The 18,995-nt window shown below is 40.7% G+C and overlaps 1 protein-coding gene across 1 annotated transcript in view; it reads left to right on the top strand.

Moving 5' to 3' along the window:
* Positions 1-13,648, top strand: part of TTC4 (tetratricopeptide repeat domain 4) — a 44,127-nt gene extending 30,479 nt beyond the window's left edge. The window contains exons 8-11 of the mRNA XM_077453264.1: positions 3,578-3,771; positions 3,876-3,960; positions 12,878-12,960; positions 13,365-13,648. Of these exons, the coding sequence (XP_077309390.1) occupies positions 3,578-3,771; positions 3,876-3,960; positions 12,878-12,960; positions 13,365-13,467 (465 nt within the window). The 3' untranslated portion in view covers positions 13,468-13,648. The remainder of the gene's footprint in view (positions 1-3,577; positions 3,772-3,875; positions 3,961-12,877; positions 12,961-13,364) is intronic.
* Positions 13,649-18,995: the final 5,347 nt, after the last annotated feature.

The following is an 18,995-nucleotide window of genomic DNA, read 5'->3' on the forward strand; positions in this document are numbered from 1 at the left end:
GTTTTAGTTAAGAAAATGATAAACTAAAGGATAAGTTCATGTTTAAAAAAAAATTAAAAAATAAAATAAAAAAATTTGTATTGATTTGCAGGTAAAAAAAATGTGCATTTTTTTTGTACTTGGGAGTTTGTAAAGCATCGCACCCGCGATCAGCAGATCACAGCTGCCATGCAGGACTCCTACAGAATTGTCAGTGTATCTGTCTGCTCGTACCTCATACAGGCAGACAGATGCACACTGACAGGGAGAAAGAATGAACTACCAGAGCACTCAACAGTGCCATGATAGTTCATTGAAACTGCAAGCTCGCAGATACAAAGGCTGTTGGGACTTCTCATTCACTGGAGAAGATGCCTGCCCACTGTCACTGGGGAGGGGGTATAGGGGGAGAAGCTGCTGCTGCTGGAACATATTACATGTTCCGCCCTAAATAAGAGTGGAACATGTAACATGTTCTTAAAGGTGAACTTAACCTTTAAGGAGTGTGGGGGATAAATTCTTTAGCATTCCAGTTTACCTGTTTGTCATTTACTACCCAGAGTTCCCAGCAGCTGCTTTAATCACTGCTGATTTTAGAGCAGCTTTTTGAGAAGATACAGTTGGTATTAAATTGATTGTAAACAATCACCTTGTAAAACAACGTATTCAGTTTAAAATAGAAACGAAAGGCAAAACATTTGTTTTTGTTAGTATACACACCTCCCCCCCCCCCCCCTTTTTTTTATAATAGTGGTCACATTCCCTCTTATCAGCTGCATAAGAGCTGGAGGAGGAGAAGCAGCAGCTCACCGAGCTTCCCAGTGAATGGCTGTGCAGTGGGGGTGTGTCAGGACAAGTCTGATTATTTGCAGAAAGTACACTGAGTTCCCAGCATAGCTAGAGAACTGACCACAGTGTGCTCTCCTACTTACAGCAGGCACATATTAGAAATATGAAGTGTTGAGTTAACCAAGGCTTTAAATCTGGAAATCTAACTTGGAGCATCTTATTTTCATGCAATAGAAAACTGGTATGTGTTAAGTATTTCTTTAGGCCTCATGCACATAGGACGTTTTGCAAACTCTCCTAGAAGCTTTCCTCCTGGCAGCAGCCTTTTGGAAGAAAAAAAAATGCCTGACTCTTGTAAAAGTGTCTACAACTTTTAGGAGCTTTTACAGGCATCAAGCTCTTAGGCGTTAATTCATTTCATTGGCCAGAATAAATCATTTATTCTGGCCATGGAAATTAATGCCCAAGCACTAGTTTTTCTGCACGGTTATTAGCGTCAAGCATTTTTTTTGTCCAAGCTCTGCTGCACCTGGACGCACTGCCATTGAATAGAATAACTTGGAGAGGCATTTTTAAGCTGAAAAAAAACAAAAAAAAAAACATTTTCTGCCAGAAAGTCCGGTCGTGTGTACACAGCATAAAAGTTTTATTTAATCTTTAAAAACTCCAAAAGTGTAAAGGAAACAAAAAAAAAAAACGTGGGAGGGACTCCAGTGGTGCAGTAGTTGATTAGAAGGGTTGGCATTATTAATATTTTTTGGTCTAGTAGCCTTCTAGATGTTGGGGGGGAAAAAAACTAAAAACTGCACCTGGAAGGGTTCTAGACAAAACAAAAAAGTAAGTGTCGGTTCACACAGGGGCGACACGACTTGCAGCGCGACTCAGACGCGACCTGCACGCGACTTCAGCAGCGACTTGCAAAACGACTTCTGTATAGAAGTCAATGCAAGTCGTTTGAAGTCGCCCCAAAAAATAGTACAGGAACCTTTTTCTAAGTCGGAGCGACTTAAGTCGCTCCTATTAGAACGGTTCCATAGTACAGAACAGAGCGCTACTTGTCAGACGGCCAAGTCACTCCTGTGAACCGGCACTAAAACAAACGTGATGTGGTACTGTTATAGAATACTTTGACTATTCAGTGATATCTGGCACCCTAACCCTGACAGGGTTTAGTCACACCATGCCCAGTGATCTGCATTTTTCTGTACTAGATAAACTCAGGTAACTGCAAGAGCACATAGAAAACAATGGCTTTCTATATGCCTTGTTCACACCACAGTACACATTCATGCATATATGCTGCACACGTAAAAATGTATGCAAATGCCCATTACTGCATATGTATGTGTAATATGGTGTGTAAGGGCACTAAGTAAGACCCCTTTACTTTTCTCCAGGCTATTGTGTTAGTTAAAGAGGAAGTAAACTCTCCCAATCTGATGCTTCTTTTCATTTAGTCCATTATAATAAGTAATTATCAAACTATAGCCACTGTAATCCAGTCCAAATGGCATATTACTTACTGTTTAAAGAAACTTTAAAAAACTTGTTTCCAGGGGTAAGGCAGCGCCATTTAAGTATTGATTTCTGAGTCCACAGTGGAGTGTATTTCCGCCCTTACGTTGAGCACTTCCTGTACTGTTAACCAAGCCTCCTTCTCAATCCAATGTTTCTATGGCAACCCTGCTTCCCTGTTCATAGCTGCCTTGTTTTATTTCATAGTATTTACTTGTGCTGATTATCTAGTGTTTGCCTGTGTGAGTCCTATCAGCTTCATCTGATAAGTCTGTAGTAATGCTGTCCCATGCCCTGCTTTACACTGCATGTGAGGTCACGTGGTGTGTAGGGGGAAGCTCTGAGTGATTATGAAGTGTCCTGGGATGTCAGTGGTGTGCGGTAGAAAGTCCTGATAACAGATAGATAAGCAAATAGAGAGTGTGCCGTAAATCAGGGGAGATATGGGCCTGCTCAGTGACGTCATTCTAAAGAACAAAAAGGATTACTACAATGCTAAGCAAGTAAGGAGAGATCTACAAGCAGTGTTTTTAAGGTTGAAGGTTTTTTTATGCTAATTTACATGGGACAAAGTTGTGGGGGAGGGTTTACAACCACTTTAAAGCGGACCATTCATTATAAATAGGAGAGAAAACTTAATTTTTTTTAATGAAATATGACTGTGTGTACTTTAATAACACAGTATGGTGCTTTTATAAAATAATGACACTGCAATACACCAAAATCATGTGTTAACATGTGCTAAGCTATGCAATATAGTGCACATTAATGCAGAGCACAGATATAAGGGGGCCTAAGGTCTGGAGGGACAGTTTTTTTTTTTGTTCATGGGCAACTGTGTCTGAATTGCTTTTTTGCCTCATAGAAGTCCATTTTGAATGCAAAGGAAATTTGAATCTGATCAGAATAAACTCCTAAACAATTCAGTAACATCAGAAGTGAGTCAATCACAGATCAAAACAACTCAAATCATTTTCTGCAGCTATTACCTTTTGTACCACCACCCCCTCCCTTTAGAATGTAATCTCTACGAGCCGGGCCCTCCTCTACCTTTTGTATTGTACTGTAATTGTGTTGTCCCCCCTATACATTGTAAAGCTCTGCGTAAACTGTTGGCGCTATATAAATCGTGAATAATAATAATAACTTTAAATGAGTATCAGAGCAAGAAAACAGATTTCCACATTGGTTTACTTGTGGGCCTGAAGCCCATGTACACAATCCATTTCCATTACAGCTGTTGTTATTATGGCCTTGTACTCTGTGTTTTTTTTTTTGTTGTTTTCCAATATAGTCTCGAGGGATAAGGTTGCAAGAACAAAGAAGCAATGATGATATAGAGACAACTTCTAGCATTATCTCCTCAGAAAATGCAACGGGAACGCGGGTGTTTTTGAATGAGAATGGCCGTCTTATCTGGCCGGTGTTGTTTTTTTATCCAGAGCACAGTCAGACAGACTTTATCTCTGCATTTCTTGAGGACTCCAGGTAAATAACAACCGGAATATCCCGAAAGGGTTCTAGTATCCTAGTCACGTAAACGTTTTCACAAGTATAACCTAAGTCAATAATTGTATCAATTCTTTTTTAAGGTTACGTGATCATCTAACAACAATGTTCTCTGAGGATTTTCCCCCATGGGACACAGAAAGGAAATACCTTGCTCCAAATCTAGAGGTTAGTGCACTAGAAACAGAGTGAACATTGCTACAGATGTTTCAAGAATAACTCTGTTTTCATCTTAACTGTCCCTTTAACAAAATAATCTGCAATTTCAGATACATTTAACAACCTGGTCTGTTTTTAACCGCTTCCTGACCAAACGCCGCAGTTGGCTCACGCAGGGTAGCCAACCTGCAGCAGTATATCGTAGCTATACATCAGCTTCTGGGGTCAGGATAGCAGGTGCACCGGCTGCACAGCGGGATTGCTGGTGCTTGTGGCTGACGGTCACGATGTCCACCGGCTACGAGCGATCATGAGCAGGAGACACAGGACAGGGACGAGTATCAGAACTCCTGTTCTGACAGTAGTGACAGATTGTGGGTTCCTATTGGCTAGGAACCACGATCCATCCCTTCTTCTAGTCGGTCCCCTCCCCCTTCAGTTAGAATCACCTCCCAGGGAACGTGGTTACCCCTAGACCGCCCCTAGTGTTAACCCCTTCACTGCCAGTGACATTTTTACAACAATCAATGCATATTTATATAATTGATCGCTGTATTAATGCCAATGGTCCCAAAAAGGTGTCAAAATTGTCCGATGTTTCCGAAATAATGTTGCAGTCACAATGTCACAGTCACAAAAAATCGCAGATCGCCGCCATTACTAGTAAGAAAAAAAAATGCTATAAACCTATCCCCTATTTTGTAGACTATAACTTTTTCTCCAATCAATCAATGTACGCTTTTTGCGATTATTATTTTTATTTTTTACCAAAAATATGTTAAAGAATTCATATCGGCCTAAACTGAGAAAAAAAAATAGCTTTTTTTAAAAAAAATAAATGGGGACATTCATTATAGCAAAAAGTACAAAATATTGTGGTGTTTTTTTTGTTTGTTTTTTTTCAAAATTGTTGTTTTTTTTGTTTATAGCACAAAAAATAAAAACCACAGAGGCGATCAAATACCACCAAAAGAAAGCTCTATTTGTGGGGAAAAAAGAACGTCAATTTTGTTTGGGTGCTGTGCCGAATCGCAAAAAGTGCTGTGGTCAGGAAGGGGTTAAACTGGTTGTAAAGTCACTAATCACGAATCCTGGAATCCCCCCAGCAAGATATACTGTACAGTATCGGTGTTTTTCAAAAATTATTCAGCGAAATACCTTATTTTACAGTGCCGCTGGGCGCTCACGTGACCTGCCAGTGCTCTCTTTCCCCGCTCTGAGCACTACAGCAGGGGCCGAGATTCCCCGCTGACATCAGCCGGGAGGAGAACAGTAGGAGGTCATGGGAGTGTAAATAAGGTATTTTGCACAATAAAACAAAAAACAGATAGTGCACATTATATCATCCTGTAAGAGAGGGGATTACAGGATTTGTCAGTAGTGATGTTACAGCTATAGCGGCGGGAGGCACGGGAAGGAGATGGATCACACACACACACCGAGCTGACGGGGAGGGAGTGGGAGAGGGAAGAGCAGCAGACTGATGGCGGCATGTAAACTGACCACACTAATTATCGATCAGCAGCCATGATTACCCTGTGGTCAGCACACTAACAGGGACACAGGAAAAGGCAGAATCAAGCAGGCTTTTGTAGAACATAGAGAGGGACAAATGACACAGCACAAGCACTATGCTGTGTATCTTGCTTTAAAAGATCAGTATCTTTTTATTTTTTTAAGTACAAATGGCTCTAACAGTCACTTAAAGAGGAAGTAAACCCTGATGGGTTTACTTCCTCTTAGATTCCCTGCAAAGGTAAAGCATAATGGACTACTATGCATCGCATAGTAGTCTGTTATGTGTCACCTACCTAACACATGAGCCAGCGAAGTCACCGCTGTCCCCTTGTATACGGAGACTCCTTCTTCTTGGTGGGTCTCGCTGCTCCGGCGCGGTCATTTGACGGAGCCGCGATGACGTCACTCCCGCGCATGCGCACAGGAGCCGCCACTCGCGGCATATCGCCGTTAACAGCGGCACGCAGGCGCACTGAGCGGGTGCGCCGTAGACAGCGGTGCCTGTCTTTTGGCAAATATCTCCTAAACGTGTAGGTTTAGGAAAATACTATATTCGGGAAAGGGGAAAGAAAGAGGGGGGAAAAATGCAACAGGGGATTTTTGAGCGGTACAATTTACAAAAAAACAAAATGTTTATAAAAATTCATTAAATTTTATTTCAAATATATTAAAAATATTATATGAAAACATTAATCACAAATACACTGATTGTACAAAAATTGCAAATTCATAACTACAGAGTGTAAGGGATCCTGGAAATATTAGTTGATTGCACTTCTTCCCGACATGTTTCGCAAATGTGCTTCTTCAGGGGAGTGTGCAGCTAGCAATAACATAGAAAAGAGTTTTATATATATGCATATAAAATGTACAAATACATAAGTCAATGCTATACAAGTTTTATAATACATAATGTTCTCAATGTGCTTGGTCCAAAAAGGAGCAATGCTTACCCAAGTGGTGGAATATAAACAACGCAATGCAGGGGCCGTTTAAAAGTTGTTATAAGTGGTGGAATTTATGGAGTAGGGTCAGTTGGAGACCTCCCAGGCCCAATGCAGGGCACAGATGGAGGAGAGCAGACGCTACAGAAATAATAAAACAGTTTTTAAAATAAAAAATAAATAATAATGAATAATAATCAATTATACTAAAAAATGTATGAACAATAAAGTCCTCTATATTACATAAGAGGGTCGGGGCAAAAAAGCCTCCATGTTGAAGATAAATATTTCTAATAATTTATGAAATGCGCCAAAAGATTAGCTGTATGTTTAAATGAGACCAGCTATGCATATAAATTTTAAATTTTAAATTTGAATTATCAGAATTAAACATTTATTTTATATTATATAGAACCAATGCATAAAAGATAAATGAATAAATAATTTCAATTAATTATTACCTGCAAAAATAATGAAGGGTCAAGAGATTGTTTATGTGATAGTATGATGCTGTGCATGTGCAAAGAATCACCATGAGTAGGTTAGCCAATTCATTAGACTGCCCTTTATAAGCTACAGAGTGCAGCTCTGTGCTGCCCCTCAGAGCCTGCTGAACCTAAAAACAAATAAGAAGGAAATAGATGGGAATATTTCAACATGAAGTGGATATAGAATGCTATTGAGGTAAATGTATTGATATGTACCTGAACAGAAAGATCCGGCGTAAATGCGCTGCCTGTGTTGTGTCTGTAGTATATGTGTAAGAGCGACAGCGCCGCTTTTTATTTCCTCCATCCATCGAGCCGGCGTCTGACGTCACCGGCTCGATGCGGACAACCAGGGGGGAAGGCAGTGCGCACGCGTGAAGCCCGTAGCGTCGGCATCTATACTACAATCCCCATAATTCCCCAGTGCTGACATAAATGTCAGCATAGATGGATGACAACGGAGATAGGGCTGTATAGGCTCTCCGCCCTGAGAAGGGGCGGGAAGAAGAAAAGCCATTACAGGAGCAGATAGAAAGACGGCGCCTAAGGCTTCTATCCCTTGCGGGATTGCGTGCTCACAACCACCCCAATTCGGGCGCCCCCTGGGTAAAACAGCCCTGCGGCGCCCTTGGGTGTCCGTATGCTCTAGCATAATTGGTGCCAGCGGGAGAAAACCAAAGATCCACTCCAACACCACAGATTAAATCGGCTATGGATTGTGACATAAAATAAAAATAAAAAGAAAGGGCAAAGCTCCTATGTAAGGATGGGATTCATAGAGAGCAACAGAGATCCCAACAAGTGCAAACCATGAATCCCATTAGTGGGCCAAGCAATATGAGACAGCAAAATCAACACTTCTCTGTATATATGAAAATTAAAATAAAAATAACAATGACATTATACAAAAAGTATTTGAGATATTACATAATCAAACGATAAAAACGCTGCGAGGCCCCTATTGGGCCTGTTTTTTGAGAATGAAGAGAGAGAACTTTCCCTCATTCCCGTTCCCTTCACATTTCCCTTTTTTTTTTTATTGATTTTTGTTTTTCTTTTATCGTTTGATTATGTAATACCTCAAATACTTTTTGTATAATGTCATTGTTATTTTTTTTTTTTTTTTAATTTTCATATATACAGAGAAGTGTTGATTTTGCTGTCTCATATTGCTTGGCCCACTAATGGGATTCATGGTTTGCACTTGTTGGGATCTCTGTTGCTCTCTATGAATCCCATCCTTACATAGGAGCTTTGCCCTTTCTTTTTATTTTTATTTTATGTCACAATCCATAGCCGATTTAATCTGTGGTGTTGGAGTGGATCTTTGGTTTTCTCCCGCTGGCACCAATTATGCTAGGGCATACGGACACCCAAGGGCGCCGCAGGGCTGTTTTACCCAGGGGGCGCCCGAATTGGGGTGGTTGTGAGCACGCAATCCCGCAAGGGATAGAAGCCTTAGGCGCCGTCTTTCTATCTGCTCCTGTAATGGCTTTTCTTCTTCCCGCCCCTTCTCAGGGCGGAGAGCCTATACAGCCCTATCTCCGTTGTCATCCATCTATGCTGACATTTATGTCAGCACTGGGGAATTATGGGGATTGTAGTATAGATGCCGACGCTACGGGCTTCACGCGTGCGCACTGCCTTCCCCCCTGGTTGTCCGCATCGAGCCGGTGACGTCAGACGCCGGCTCGATGGATGGAGGAAATAAAAAGCGGCGCTGTCGCTCTTACACATATACTACAGACACAACACAGGCAGCGCATTTACGCCGGATCTTTCTGTTCAGGTACATATCAATACATTTACCTCAATAGCATTCTATATCCACTTCATGTTGAAATATTCCCATCTATTTCCTTCTTATTTGTTTTTAGGTTCAGCAGGCTCTGAGGGGCAGCACAGAGCTGCACTCTGTAGCTTATAAAGGGCAGTCTAATGAATTGGCTAACCTACTCATGGTGATTCTTTGCACATGCACAGCATCATACTATCACATAAACAATCTCTTGACCCTTCATTATTTTTGCAGGTAATAATTAATTGAAATTATTTATTCATTTATCTTTTATGCATTGGTTCTATATAATATAAAATAAATGTTTAATTCTGATAATTCAAATTTAAAATTTAAAATTTATATGCATAGCTGGTCTCATTTAAACATACAGCTAATCTTTTGGCGCATTTCATAAATTATTAGAAATATTTATCTTCAACATGGAGGCTTTTTTGCCCCGACCCTCTTATGTAATATAGAGGACTTTATTGTTCATACATTTTTTAGTATAATTGATTATTATTCATTATTATTTATTTTTTATTTTAAAAACTGTTTTATTATTTCTGTAGCGTCTGCTCTCCTCCATCTGTGCCCTGCATTGGGCCTGGGAGGTCTCCAACTGACCCTACTCCATAAATTCCACCACTTATAACAACTTTTAAACGGCCCCTGCATTGCGTTGTTTATATTCCACCACTTGGGTAAGCATTGCTCCTTTTTGGACCAAGCACATTGAGAACATTATGTATTATAAAACTTGTATAGCATTGACTTATGTATTTGTACATTTTATATGCATATATATAAAACTCTTTTCTATGTTATTGCTAGCTGCACACTCCCCTGAAGAAGCACATTTGCGAAACATGTCGGGAAGAAGTGCAATCAACTAATATTTCCAGGATCCCTTACACTCTGTAGTTATGAATTTGCAATTTTTGTACAATCAGTGTATTTGTGATTAATGTTTTCATATAATATTTTTAATATATTTGAAATAAAATTTAATGAATTTTTATAAACATTTTGTTTTTTTGTAAATTGTACCGCACAAAAATCCCCTGTTGCATTTTTCCCCCCTCTTTCTTTCCCCTTTCCCGAATATAGTATTTTCATAATATTAGGGGATGAGGTACCTATAATATGAATGTGTCTCTGGGATAGTGTGGACTAATCAATTTCTAGTGTAGGTTTAGGAGATATTTCTTGGACCCACAGGTAAGCCTTAATCTAGGCTTACCTGTAGGTCAAAGTGGTTTGTAAGGGTTTATAACCACTTTAATAATTTAAAAAAATCCAACTTTCCTATATAGCTTTTCTTTCATATGTATATATAACTGTAGGCAGGTCTGAATAATTAAAGCTGACGTTTAGCCATAAATAAATAAAAATTCTCTATAGCTTTAGTGAGCTACCTTCCCTGTAATGGCAGCTGGATTCTATAGAAATCTTCACTGGGGATGCCCTGTCCTCTTCCTGTCAACATTGGTGCTATGGATGCTAATCGCTTTGGGTCTGTGGTGTAACTGCTGTGAAACAGTTCCTGATAAGGACCCTCCTCCTCCATTGAAAAATGTTTTTTAATTAATTTTAATGCCTGTTACATGATCTGTGAATAGAAGAGAGCCTGAGGAGCCGCAGTATTCTCTGATCCATTCACACTTCCTGTTACTGGCAGTAAAAGCAATGAAAGAATGTTTTCTCAGTGGAGGAGGAGGAAAGAGAGGACAGGTGCTCACTGAGTAGCTTTTCAAAGTAGCTATACAGAAAGTCCGCAGCTACCAACCCCCACAGCGCCAGAGACCACAAAGGGACGGGGCATCCCTGCAGTGAAGATTTCTACAGTATCCATCTGCATGCATAATGTGGGGCATTCTTTGTTACAGGTAAGTTAGCTCACTTAAAAATAATTTTTTTTTTTTTTACTTGGCTAAACATCAGCTTTATGTTATACACAAAATATGAAATCCTGAGTCAATTGTCATCCGTTTAACGTGAATAGACTTGTGCCTCTTTGCTTTAAAGGCTGAGTTTACCTTTAACAAAAAAAAAAAAAAATGCTCTTTGCAGATAAAAATAGTGTGGATTTATTTTAATTTTTTTATTAGGAGCCTGTAAAGCGTTTCACCTGTGATCATCAGATTGCAGGTGCAGCATCGGGCTGCTGCAGACTGTCAGTGCAGCTGTCTGCCTGTACCTCGTATGGACAGGCAGTTACTAAATGGCAGGAAGAATCGATGAACTACTAGAGTGCTCACCAGTGCCCTCATAGTTCATTGAGAACTACAAGCCAGCAGCCGCAATGGTTGATGGTAGTTGTGGTTCTCTCACTCACAGAACTCTGTAAATGAATGATGCGGCTGGATGGGCAGAGCCCCGCACACGCTATTGCATGCCTCTGTCATTTCCTACATGTGATGTATATGAGGAGAGTCTCTGAACATACCAGGAGAAAATAGTGACCTCTGAGCTGGGTTATTATCGGAAGTATCCGGTGACCTGCGTTCCATACAAGTGTCCCATAAACCTGCAGAGGATAAAGGAAGCAAAGGAGGATCTCTGCAGGCTATTGCTATCAATTACAGGCTTATTTTTTTTAAGCCCCTATGGTGAGGGCACACCCGGTGGGGGTTGTGTGTGCACAACACACGAAGACACAATTATCACATGGTTGATGTTAATATGGACTTTTGCTGTTTAGTTTAAACACTCATCAAGGATTAATTGAAAGTCATGGAGCACGAGCACTTTATTTTCATATATATGGACTGTTGTTTAGTTTAATAAATTGAGGACTGAGTGCACTATCACGGAGCATGAGCACTTTATTTATAGTGTTTATATGTTGTTATGCTTTAGGCATTTATGTTAAATATAGTGTTCTCTGGATTCATATATTTATATAATACTGTTTCCATATTTATCAGCACTGTACAGTGTGTTTTATAGATTGCATTATCACCATCTGGGGAAGTGCGGGCAGCTGATTATAGTTATATCTCCTGTGTTTATTTTAGGTTAATTTAGGCTTAGTGTGGCAGCTCACAAGGCTTTTACCCATTGTAGAGCCCCCGCTCAGCCACACTCTTTTTAAATTGTGACAGAGTGGGGAGAAGATCCTCTGCCCGCTGTCACAACAAGGGCTTAGGGAGGGGGCTGCTGATTCAGGAACGTTACACCCTCAATGTGGGTGTAACATGTTATGAAAGGTGAACTTCTCCTTTAACCTCTAGATGGTGCACTGCATACAATTATTTGATGAGTAGCTGCAGTGGGAAGACTCCAGTGAGTCACATACTGACCAATTATAATTATGGGTGTTGTCCTGATAGGGGAACTCATTTTCATATTTTGGGCTTGGGCATAATATGTATAGTTTTGGAATGATATATTTGCACATATCTAAGCTGGACATAGATGGCCCAAAATCTGCTGAACCAGCTGAATCTCATAATATCTATAGCTGTTCCCTTTTTGAACAGGCTTGTTGGAAAATTTTTGTTTGGTTAGCAATGCGACCAATTCCTCTATCCACCTCGCTTGTGTGGATAAGGGAATCTGTTCAGTTTTTTCGTGTATGGCAGGCTTTAAAGCAGGTTCATGATCTATACTGTAGAAAATGTTGGAGTTCTTCATTTACAATATGTGGCGGCACAGTGGTGTAATGGGTAGCACTCTCACCTAGCAGTAGGAAGGGTCGCTGGTTCAAATCCCAACCACGACATTACCTGCCTGGACTTTGCATGTTCTCCCTGTGCCTGCATGGGTTTCCTCCGGGTACACCTGTTTCCTCCCACAATCCAAAGATGTGCAGGTAGGTTAATTGGCTTAATTGGCCTAGTATATGAATGGAGACCTTGGATTGTGGGCTCCTTGAGGGTAGGGACTGATGTGAGTGTGTAATGTACAGGGATAGGGACAATTGTAGACGTTCACTCAGGTTGAACTGGATGGACTGGTGTCTTTATTCGACCTTACTAACTATGAAAGTACTATAAATACCTTGTTAATTCCAATATTCTATGCGGATCAAACAGGACATTGTTAGCAGATAATTTTTATAGTATCTTTGTATTTTTTTTAAATAATTCATGTCATTAGTGGCATAGTAGCAGTGTTTTGCAATGTTCCATATAAGCATTTTCTAACGCCTTACATTATTCTGCTAACTAATATTGTACCTGTCTGCATAGGTTTACTTTGAGGATGAAGACTCTGAGTGTTTCTACCAGGTGGATCCAGAGAGCACCTTGCTGGAAATCATGCAGCACAGCAGGTGAGATGACTAAGGGATACCATCAATTTCATAGTTCTATATGACTAGTCGCAGGCTGGCGTCATGGATGAGACTAGGCTGTATTGCTAAACTGCAATTGAGAAAAGTGAGAGAAAAAAAAAGTGATTTTGTTTTTTTAGAAATTAGAAGGAATAAAGTCAAGTTTCACATTATAGACACTACTAAATTTGGCCTGGACATGTAGGCATCAATGATCCCCTGATGATCCCAGAGTTCTTAGTGTAATTGTTTACAATGTGACCACATTCACACCGAAGTCTGTCTGGTCCCATGCAGAAGATAAAACTGATCTAAGACAGCTCAGGCTTTTATTTCCGGTAAAATTTTTAAATGTTGCTTCTGAAATCACATGTTCAACCTTTCTTTGTATTTTATCTTTACAGATTTCGCGTGAAAGCTGGAACTCCATCATTTTTAATATTTGTAAAGCAATCTCCCTTCTGTAGGAAATACTTTTCAGATAAGAAATTACAGAGGATATGCTGATATTTAAAGATAAACTATGAACTTTGACCTGGATGTAATGTGTGTCACGCTGGTTTTATTCTTAAAGCTATTTGCTGTCATGGACACTGCAGTTCTTCTTGGGAAATCTTGGCTTAACATTCAGCTTTAGAGGGTGAACCTGCTGCACATTAAACAGAAAAAAGTACATTTTTTAATAGAGGTTGTTGCTTGGCCACAAAAAAATATTTCTCTTAATCTGACAGTGAATATATCGTATATGCACGCTCAGCTCTTGCATATGCTCATAAGCTGGGAACAGAGGCTTTTTATCTCTGCTCTGACAGAGAGAACAGTGGAGGAGTTTCTGAACATTTCAGCTATATTGGTTCAGTTTTCCTTCAACATTAGTGCGCTGACAGGATCTGTTATGGCCATTTATTGCGTTTGATTCCTGATAGCGAAACTCTGAACTAGGAGAACTCTGGAATAAGGCTGGGTTCACACTGCTGCGATGCGGGAACGCTGCGAATCCGCTGCGGTTTCCCGCATCGCATGCCTTTCCCGGCGGCAGTTCACACTGCCCTATGCGAACTGCTGAGAGTGTCAGTGAAAAGTTAATGACACCCCCAGATCAGTTCGCATATCGCAGTGCGATCTGCAAACTCAGACAGGAATTGGATCGCATGGTGTGAACACCCATGCAATCCGATTCTGCTGTGGACCAAAAAAAGGGTCCTGTGCGAGTTTGGGCCGGATGCGATGTGAATTCAGCCATACTATCTGTATGGCTGAACTCGCATCGCACAGAGATCGGATGTGATTTGCACTGCAGTGCGGTGCGAATCACATCCGATCTCGTCACCGCAGCATTGTGAACCCAGCCTAAAAGGCAATAGTACCCAAATCCTTTGACTCGGGATTCAGAGTGTCATATTTATTATTTCTGTAATATCAGATGAATGCAGTTCAATGTGTATGTACAGCCAGTAGTTTGTTCTTCGGTTTTGGATAGGGTAAGGTAGGATTGGAAACATCTGTTGGGTTTTAATTGCTAACTGGAGCTCTATTAGGCTTACCATACACATTACAATTTTATTATACAATCTCTATACAATCAACATTACATTTACAAGTGTTTTCATTCCTGTCTGTGTGGTTTGGAGACTTGCCCTTATCTTCCATCTAGCAAAACAGTTCTCACCAGGACAAGAAGTGAAGAGCAATCTCTATAATGGAGCCCCGGGTTAGCGATAAAACCTGACAAGTACAGCTGTGGCCCAAAGTTTTGAGAATGACACAAATATACATCACAAAGTCTGCTGCTTCAGTGCTTTTAGATCTTTTTGTCAGATGTTACTATGGTATACTGAAGTATAATTACAAGCATTTCAGAAGGCTTTTATTGAAAATTACAATAAGTTTATGCAAAGAGTCAATATTTGCAGTGTTGACACTTCTTTTTCAAGATCTTTGCAATTCGCCCTGGCATGCTGTCAATCAACTTCTGGGCCAAATCCTGAATGATGGCAACCCATTCTGCATAATCAATGCTTGGAGTTTTTCAGAATTTGTGTTTTTTTTTTTTTCAACCTGCCTCTTGAGGATGGACCACAAGTTCTCAATGGGAGTAAGGTCTGGGGAGTTTCCTGGCCATGTTTTGTTCCCCAAGCCACTTAGTTATCACTTTTGCCTTATGGCAAGGTGCTTCATCATGCTGGAAAAGGCATTGTTCGTCAACAACTGTTCTTGGATAGTTGAGGAGATGTTGCTCTTGGAGGACACACGCCTGCCTCTGCTGTAGCATTGCTTAAAATTTACATACTATTTGCTATAAGCATTCCATACTTTTGGAAACCTTCAGGTTACTGCAAATTTGTACATGAGGCCTAATCCATTTGAAGATGGTGAGATTTGCTCTTTTTTTTTTTTCTTTTTTGTTACGTCTTTGAATCTTGATCGTGTCCTGAAGAAACCTCACGGTGAAACACGTAGACACACAACTGTATCATTTTCATGTTTTTTTATCTTCTTTGAACACTGTGATATATGATGAACCTTTTTCAATAAATACTATGAATATTATTTGTGCTACCTCTCCATTGTTTCCATGCCTTTAAAGTCCGACTTTTGGTTACTTAATTAGTACCCTCTCCTGTCTCAATGTTTTTGTACCATTCTTTATTCATGGCTGTGTTCTTTGGCAGAATTGTAAGTGAGCCCACTCCCTTGGCTGAGAAGCAACACCACACCTGAATGGTCTCAGGATGCTTTACTGTTGGCATTACAAAAGACTGATGGTAGAGCTCATCTTTGCTTCTCCAGACAAGGTTTTTTTTTTTTTTTTTTTGGATGCCCCAAACAATCATAAAGGGGATTCGTCATAGAAAATTACTTTACCCCAGTCCTCAGCCGTCCAATCCCTGTACCTTTTGCAGAATATCAGTCTGTCCTTGATGTTTTTCCTGGAGAGAAGTGGCTTCTTTGCAGCACTTGACATCAGGCCATCCTCCAAAAGTTTTCACCTGCCTGCTGCCATTCCTGAGCAAGCTCTGCACTGGTAGTGCCCCGATCCCGCAGCTGAATCAACTGTGGGAAATGGTCCTTGCGCTTACTGGACTCTCTTGGGTCGCCCTGAAGCCTTCTTCACAAATGCAGTGGAAATGTTTTTTATGTGATTAATTTAATTTTCATGGCAAAGTTTGCAATTCATCTGATCACTCTTCATAGTATTCTGGAGTATATGCAAATTGCCATAAAAAAGACGGAGGCAGCAGACTTTGTGAAAATTTATATTTGTGTCATTCTCAAACCTTTTTGCCACAGCTGTGCTCTAATGTTTTCCCACTCTATCAAGAAGTAAACATTTGCCCCTCATTTTGCTAGCTCTGTAAGAGACAAATTGCATATGTCTTATGCCTCATGCACAAAACTGTATTTGATTTACACAGCATCTTGTTGACAGCGAGCACCTGCATACAAAGTTGGCTGTACTGCTTCTGAATTCATATGGAAATACACCCACTTACACTATCTTGTCAAAAGTATTGGGACACCCGCATTTACATGAACTTTAATGGCATATCAGTCTTAGTCCGTAGGGTTCAATATTGCGTTGCCCCAACCTTTGCAGCTTAAACTCTTCTGGGAACGCTGTCCATAAGGTTTAGGAGTGTCTCTATGGGAATGTTTGACCATTCTTCCAGACGCGCATTTGTGACGTCAAACACCGATGTTGGGTGAGAATGCCTGGCTCTCAGTTTCTGCTTTAATTCATCCCAAAGGTGTTCTATCGAGTTGAAGTCAGGACTCTGTGCAGGCCAGTCAAATTCCTCCACCCCAAACTCGCTCATCATATCTGTATGGACCTTGCTTTATGCACTGGTCCAAGTCGTTTTGTGGAGGGGGGATTATACTGTGGGGTTGTTTTTTCAGGGGTTGAGCTTGGCCCCTTAGTTGCAGTGAAGGGAACTCTTAAGGCGTCAACATACCAAGACATTTCGGAACAATTTCCTGCTCTTAACTTTGTGGGAACAGTTTGGGGATGGCCCCTTCCTGTTCTAACATGACTGCACACCAGTGCACAAAGCAAGGTCCATAAAGACATGGACGAACAAGTTTAGGGTGGAGGAAATTGACTAAGACTGGGATGCCATTAAAGTTTATGTGTGTGTAAAGGCAGGCCTCCGAATACTTTTGACAATATAGTGTATGTCTGTATGAGTTGAGATGTGTACATTCTGCACTTGGTCCACCAGTTACATGATCTTTACATCTCCAAAATGTGTTGTTCATTTGAAGGACTCATTCAGGGGTAGATGTAAACCACCAATAGTGTGTGTTAAGTGGGGCAGGCGCAGAGTGACTGCAGGTTGAGGTCATTCTGAGATGTCACTAATGCTTACACGTCACTGATGTTGACATATCCGTCTTGAATTTACTAGGCAGCAGTGGTAGCCATCGGATGCATTTGCGCTGTGCGTATGTAAACATTAGCACAAATATTTATTGCATACAGTGTAAAACAAAATTCTAAGCTAAATGCTTTTTTAAAAAAATGTAGAGTAAATGGGCCCAAAGTATACATTACTGCAGTGCTGAGATCCATATGATTTACAGATCTGAATGCAAAGTATTGTACTCTTGTTCTTCCCCTCCAAACTAAGCGCTACAAGTATGAGCTTTATAACTGATCTAGTTGTGACAAGATAGCTGTAACTTGCAATCTCAGAAGAATTAGCAGACAGTGACTTAATGTAAATGACATCTTGCAGTTTGTAAAACACTTTTTTTAATCCAAAAACTTGTGGAGATCATCGCAGATGAACATCAGATAGGTCAGATAATCATAATATGTCTAGCTCCAACAGAATACAGTACATGTGATGAATGGAGGCTAAAGCATGAAAAAGAAGGTACTAAATACTCAGAGCATTCCCTAGCTACAGAAAGAGGTAGGGACAAAATTATTTAAAGGCAAACAAACAATGCATGTGTGACTTAACACCTGTGTGCACAAGCCCTTATACTGCTTTAAAGGTATACTGGAACCCATCTCCATCATTGTAGATGTCTGATAACTGCAGTGCTTGTGTATGACCACAAGATGTCCTCAGAAGGTCAGCCTTGAACACCTTGCCAGCTCACCACCTTCCAGCACTGTCTTAACCATTGGAGGGGTTTTTAGTTCCTTTTGGCCCAACTCCAAGTCCCGCACACAATATTTTCATGCATTGCACTGGTGATAACTAACAAGTGTCAAACAGTTGTATGAAGTTTGGAATAAATCGCTTTATATTAATATAATATTATCCACTTTGGCTTTCACACCTGTTTACCCCTTATTGACCAGAGCAATTTTCAGATTTCTGCTTGTGTATTCGGTGATAATGTATGTATTACGTTATCTTAAAGCGTGGTTCCACCCTAAAGTGGAACTTCCGCTCATCGGAACCCACCCCCCCCCTCCGGTGTCACAATTGGCACCTTTCAGGGGGGAGGGGGGTGCAGATACCTGTCAAAGACAGGTATTTGCATCCACTTCCGGGCATAGACTCCCACGGGAGTCTATGCCTCTTCCTGTCCCTGCACGCTGTCTGCTGGGACACACACGGGTCCCAGAGACAGCGCGGACAATTCCTTTTGCGCTGCGCAGCTCGTGCAGTAGGGAACCGGGAAGTGAAGCCGCAGCGCTTCACTTCCTGATTCCCTCACCTAGAATGGTGGCGGCGGCAGCAGCCGAGAGCCGAGCGATCGATCGGCCTCGGCTGCCGACATCGCTGGACCCCGGGACAGGTGAGTGTCCATTTATTAAAAGTCAGCAGCTGCAGTATTTGTAGCTGCTGGCTTTTAATAAATTTTTTTCACAGTGAAATCCCGCTTTAAGTAATGACAAAGTTATTTTTTTTTATTTATTTTAAGGACAAACAAGGCTTTCTTTTTGTGAATATTGTCCTGCAACAATCCCCCTTTTTTTTTCTTTTTTTTTTTTCCCCGCAATCCTTGGACGATTAATTGTAATAAAACTAAACAAAAGGCATATTTTCTTTGAGCAATGTTCATTTAAACAT

This window comes from Lithobates pipiens, unplaced genomic scaffold (genome assembly GCF_037356315.1).
Source record: "Lithobates pipiens isolate NorthernLeopardFrog02 unplaced genomic scaffold, aLitPip1_a1.2 Scaffold_23, whole genome shotgun sequence".
Taxonomy (NCBI): Eukaryota; Metazoa; Chordata; class Amphibia; order Anura; family Ranidae; genus Lithobates; species Lithobates pipiens.